The sequence below is a fragment of the Zingiber officinale genome, chromosome 1A (assembly GCF_018446385.1).
Source record: "Zingiber officinale cultivar Zhangliang chromosome 1A, Zo_v1.1, whole genome shotgun sequence".
NCBI classification, from domain to species: Eukaryota; Viridiplantae; Streptophyta; class Magnoliopsida; order Zingiberales; family Zingiberaceae; genus Zingiber; species Zingiber officinale.
Window position 1 is genome coordinate 5,787,540 of NC_055987.1, and position 6,410 is coordinate 5,793,949.

General features: G+C 42.7%; 1 protein-coding gene across 1 annotated transcript; it reads right to left on the minus strand.

The window, feature by feature from the left end:
- Positions 1-302: 302 nt before the first annotated feature.
- Positions 303-854, minus strand: LOC121996203 (protein TRACHEARY ELEMENT DIFFERENTIATION-RELATED 7A-like). Its single transcript, XM_042550071.1, has one exon. It carries the CDS (start codon positions 852-854, stop codon positions 303-305), a length of 552 nt encoding a protein of 183 aa, XP_042406005.1.
- Positions 855-6,410: the final 5,556 nt, after the last annotated feature.

A 6,410-nucleotide genomic window follows, 5' to 3' on the forward strand; every position in this document is an offset into this window, starting at 1 on the left:
TGGCCAATCGATTAAACTCAGCATTATACTATATCACCGAGCGGTTGTTCTGCCGCAGACTCAGAAAATCCTACCGGCGAGTCATCTGATATGCTCGTGGGCAATACCGGCTCTCGAAAGCCTCTCTGAAACTCGCCCAGGTAATATTCTGCTCACCTATAATGGAACGCTACGTATCCCACCAGGTGTCAGCCTCATCCCGTAGATGGAAAGCAGCCAGCTCTGCTTTCTCCCACTCGGAGCAAGCCATGTAGAAGAAGGTCCATTCCATGGTCTCTATCCAGGACTGGGCCACACCCGGATCAGTCTCCCCGTAGAATATTGTGAATCAACTCTGCCAATGCTGAAATCCGGGCTTGTGTCGCGACAATATCAGTGAGGTGGGTAGGGATCGTCACGGGAACTGGCGAAATCCCTAGAGCTGGTGGTACAGGTAGTACCACTAGATAGACCGGGGGAGGTACTCCCGGTGTTGCTCCATAAGCTGGAGTATGTACCACTAGTGGTACTGCAGGGTCGATATGAGTGGTCGCGGCTGGAGGTACGGTAGGTGGTGGTACCAGAAATTGAGCAACCGATACCGCTGGTGCGGGTGCTGGGTACACTATAGGCACTGGGGGCGCAGGTGCTGCTGGTTCCGGGTACACGGTAGGTCCAAGTGGCGGTGGTGCCGGGTACTCCGCAGCCTCTGCTAGTGGAGGTATTGGGTTTGCCACGGGTGGTACAGTGTATAATGTATGGGTGGGTACTTCTAACGAAGCCATAGGAGTCTGAGAGCCCGACGCACCCGCAGTATCTTGAGTCGGTCCTTGACTGACAGGCTCAACCCTAGTAGGGATCTCTGGCAACTCCATTGCCAGAGATTCCAAAGTCCTCTTACGTGGCCGTCCAGCACCACGTCTCAACGCAGATGCATGTGTAGATCTCCTCATATCTGTTAAGTTATAACTCAGATATTACTACAAGTAACAAAAATTATAAAATTACCTTTTTACCTATTTGCCTTTTGGAGATGTTCAGTCGCTATCCAGTGTCCATTTTATAACCTCGAAATTTCGTACGAGAAAATCGACCAAAATCCGTACAAATCTGAAAAATAAATACCCAAGTTAACTAGAAAACTTGGGCTAACTCTCAAATCCAGAACACGAAAAGCAGGTATGATAACCCGCTCCGATACCAAATAAATTGTCAAGCCCCGGGGGAGTTCCTGCTAGAAGAAATTTCGACAGCATCACCCCTATACGGGTGACAATCTGAAATTTTTCTATAACATAACCATACATGGCCAACACGGCCGGAAAAATACAATAAAATAAAAGTGATAACCACGCAGTTTAATAGTAAAAGCTAAACTAAAGCAACGATAAGGAAATCATCTCAAATATCCTACTCAACTACACCCATAAAACTAAAATCACCAACATACATCCAAATGAAAAACCCATCGATAATAAAGGATCATACAAGATCCAAAGTGCCATAAAGATACAAATATAGAAACATAGATGATAACTTAACAAGAAAAAAACCAAAGAAAAGATCCAAAACCGAAATCCTCGCAATCTGGAGGGGGGGGGGGACTAGCAACTAGAAATCCTCCTGACAGTCTCAACATGAAAATGGAAATATCAACGGGGTGAGTCAACTCCTCAGCGGATACCAAGTTGACATGCATAGCAAATTATAACTAATAGTAATAAATATGTGTACAGTCTCCTGAGATAATCTACAATGCAAAACTGAAAGAGAAGGGAGAAGTTGTACTAACCAGGACCTGAGTATAAGGATAACAAGGTCGTCAGACCGAGAGTATCATAAATCCCGTATGCATGTCAAACATATGTTGGTTAGTCCTAGGAAAATATACCGGTTCCACTGTACAACATTTTTTTGTACAAGTGTCGAACCTTTCCTTAAATAACCTATTGTGTTCTTTAGAAGTTAAATTAGGAATCACAGACGGAACTTAACATCATTGATTCCAAATTTTAACTTATCTGTTCTAAATGGTTTAGATTTGAATCGCAAGCGAAACTTAACACTATTGATTCAAATCTACCTAAGTTATTAATTCCATTAAATATTAATTTCCAAAATTGGCTTCCAGGACTGCATGGCGAGGCACATGGCCTTCTTGGATATGGGAGCAACCACCACCTAGGCAAAGCCTTTTAAGGAAAGCTAATATTTAATTTCCTTAAATAAATCTAGGTTAACCAAAAAGAACAATAGAATCACAAATTCAAAAAAAAAAAAAAAAACACAAACTCGAAAAATAAATTTGAAAAACTAGATCTAATTACCTCTTGTATTTAGAATTCTTACAAAGAAAATAACTAGTATGATGCGGAAGAAAATTACTAGTTATACCTTCTCTTTGTAAGCTAATGACCTCAAGATCTTCTGCCGTATTTCTCGCCTCGCCTTGGACGTTGTGTGGGCGACGATCCTCCAAGATGAACACCACACAAAAGCTTCCTCCTCTTCTTCTAAAATTCGACCACCACCATCACCAAGGAGAAGAGAGCAAAAGGGAAAAGAGAAGGGAGAGAGAGGGGGTCAGCCAATTGAGATCTCCAAGCAAAAGAATAAGAGTTGTGTCTCATGAAGCCCCCTCACCCCTTCTTTTATATTACTTGCCCAAGGAAAATAAGGAAAAACTTTTTACAAAAATAAAATCATCCATGAGTTTTTCCTTTTTCCTTTTTATTTTTCCTTTTCTTTCCTCTTGATTGAATCAATCACCAATTTTGATTTTGTGATGATTTTTATTTTATTTTATTATGGCCGACCACTTGCTTGGGCACCAAGCAAGGTGGCCGGCCACCTCATCAAGAGGAATAAGGAAAAATATTTTTTAAAATTTTACAAGAAGTAATCCTCTTATAAAATTTACAAGTTCTCTTTCTTAAAGTAGGAGTTAAAAAAGGAAAGTTCTAAAAATTAAAACCATGTTTTAAAATTTAAAACTTCTCTTATAAAATTTTCTTTTTTAACATGATGATAGAAAATTTTAATTTTAAAACTTATCTTCCTTTTTTTTTTCTTAAACCATGAGGATGGTTAAAAAAGGAAAATTTTAAAACTTTTAAAACTCTCTATTAAAACATGTGGCCTAATTCAAATAAGGAAAGTTTTTAAAATTAAAATCTCTCTTTTAAAACTTATAGTTTTCTACAAAGAGAAGATTTAAAAAATTCAAAAACAACCCTCCTTGTTTGAATATTGTGGCCGACCCCTTCATGCTTGGTCACCAAGCAAAGGACCGTCCCCTTCAGAAGAGGATGTGGCCGGCCCTTGCTTGGTCACCAAGCATTGGATCGGCCTGTTGGTGCAATATCCCTTAGGTCAAGGTTGACCAAGCTTGAGTCTTGGTTTGGGTTTCGATGTTTGACAATACAAGACTTCGATGATATGGACAAATGCAGGTGCAGTTGTTCATTTGGGGAGATTGTTTGGTGCAATTCCCCTCTGATCAGGGTCTGATCAGGTTGGTTGAAGAAGAGTCAAGTAGGTCAAGATTGACCAGATACTTGACTGGGAAGTTCTAACTGGGAAGCTAGGCAGAAGGAAAATCCCGGTGAGTGAAGCCAGGTGAAAGACCTAGTGAGTGAAGCTAGGCAGAAGGAAAATCCTGGTGAGTGAAGCCAGGTGAAAGACCTAGTGAGTGAAGTTAGGTAGAAGGAAAATCCTGGTGAGTGAAGCCAGGTGAAAGTCCTGGTGAGTGAAGCCAGGTGAAAGACCTAGTGAGTGAAGCTAGGCAGAAGGAAAATCCTGGTGAATGAAGCCAGGTGAAAGACCTAGTGAGTGAAGCTAAGGAAAATCCTGGTGAGTGAAGCCAAGTGAAAGACCTAGTGAGTGAAGCTAGACAGAAGCAAAATCCTGGTGAGTGAAGCCAAGCAAGGGAAAATCCAGATGGATTAAGGATGATCGGATATCTGATGTTGGGAAGTCCAAGTAGGTCAAAGGAGTGACCGGATACTTGGCATGATGAGGAAAAGTCCAAGTGGGTCAAAGGGATTGACTGGACACTTGGTGAGGGAGTCCTAGCAAGTCAAGGATGACCTGATGCTAGGCATGATAAACCAACAGGTCATGGATTGACCAGATGTTGGTTTGGGGGCTTGGAACTTGGTTTTGGGCAAAAACCAATGTCTGGATCGATCAGCCGATCGATTGGCTAATGCCCAATCAATCGGCCAATCGATTGGGATGGTCCCTACGACAAGCCTCGAGTGGGCAAGTCGCAGAGCGCACAGAACGTCTCTGGATCGATTGGTCGATCGATCCAGAGACCCCAATCAATCAGTGGATCAATTGGGGTGGCGCATTTTTACGCGATAAAGGCTGGATCGATCAGCCGATCGATTCAGGCATTTCCCGCAGAGTACAGAGGCGCTCTGGATCGATCCACCAATCGATCCAAAGCCTCCCCGATCGATTGGGAGCAATCCAATCGATCGGGATTCGACCGTTATGTCGTATTTAGGTTGTTGGCGAGCGTCTTCTTCGGCAGAACTTCACCGACTCATCTCAGATCTTCACTGTGCTCCTAGAGCTTCTCCACAAATTTTAGATCGCCAGTTCTTGAAGGTTCTTGGAGGTTTTCCAAGTCAAGAGGCGGATCTACAGCTGAAGAAGAAAGCTAGGGTTAGGGTTTTCTATACTCATTGTAAGCTTTTGCTTGTATTTGTGTATCCTTTCCCTTTCTTCTTGTAGTGTGAACTTGTAGGGCTTCTCCACCTTCGGTAGTTACCGAAAAGGAGTGTTCATTAGTGGAGGTGTGTGTGAGTGTGTGGATCCTTGGACTAGTCACCTCCTTTAGAGGTGGATACCAAGTAAATCTACTTGTTAGCGTTGTGTGTGTTGTTTCTTGTATATTTCCGCTGCACTTTTCTGAAGGAACAAGCAACGCCGATCACGAGCATGCGACGAGCTATTCACACCCCCCTCTAGCTACATTTCGGTCCCAACAAGTGGTATCAGAGCGAGGCCGCTCTTCACCGGAATCATCACCGGAAGAGGCAAAGCTTGAGGGTGAAGAAGTTGAAGCAATTCTACAAGTCGAAGACTTCATCACAAGAAGCTCAACTTCAAATGGAATTCCGAGATGGACTCGGATTCGACACGAGGGTGCCTCCACCATTCACCACGATAAGCTTCGATCTTTGGAGATCAAGGATCGAGAATTTCTTCATGGTGGAGATAGAGCAATGGTTTGCTCTCATGGAGGGGTTCGAGGCTCCAACAAATTCCAAGGGCAAAGTCCTCAAGAAAAGCAAATGGAGTCAAGAACAAATCCAAAGATGTGAGGCCAATGATAAAGTGACCAAGCTTTTGGTCAATCTATTGCCTAGCTACATTCTTGGAAAAATTAGAGAGTTCAAGGATGCCAAGGAGCTTTGGAGCAAATTGACATCAATTCATGAGATCCCCTCCACTGTACCAGACCAAGAAAAATCCAAAGAGGGCGACTCATTGGATCAAAATAAAGAGCAAGAGGACTCTAAAGTTGAGAGATGCTCAACTTCCAAAGAAGAGGAAGTCCAAGAAGCTTCATATTCAAAGGAATGCAATGAAGAAGGCAAGGAGGGAGCATACTCCTTGTTCCATGTACAAGATGAGGATGAGGAAGTCTCCACCTCAAGGATTGAGGGGGAGCAATCTTCGATGACACCGGATCAAGAGCTAGAAGAAGCCTCCACATCCGGGTCAAAAGAAAAAGAGGATGAAGAAGCTTCCAGCTCCACAAGTCAAGACAAACCTACTGGAGGAGTATCAAGTTCGGATCAAGAGGAAGCTTCTACCTCCGGATCAAAAGGAGAAGATGCCACCCCTACAATCAAAGGTATAACAATTTCAATAGAAAATAACAAAAATCATATCATTTGCTTTGAGTGTAGGGAAAAAGGGCATTACAAAAGTAAATGCCCTAAATTGGCCAAGAAGAAGGGCCAAGTGGCACCCAAGGGCAAGGAGAAGCCCAAGGAGACCATCCCCAATACAAAGAAGAGCAAGGAGCACATTGTGTGCTTCTCTTGTAATCAAAAGGGGCATTACCGAAGTCAATGCCCTAAGGGGAAGAAGGCGGTCAAGGCTCAAGGAGGAAGCTCAACTCAAGGGGGAGCCTCCAAGGTAAAAAGGAAGGTATCATTCATTGAGCCTATCCCCTTAAGTAATGGTAAAAAGCATGATAGTTCTAATTTATATTATTTCAATGCTATTTACCATGAAAATAGGAGGCATGATAAAGTTAAGGAAAATCATGAAGCTTTTCATGCTAAAACCTCTCAACCTAGGTTTAGAAAGGTAGATAGGAATTTAGGCAAGAACGCTAAGGTCGATAACTATAAGCCTAGAAATAAAAACGCTCAAGGATTAAATAGAAAACCTAAATCTAGGGATTT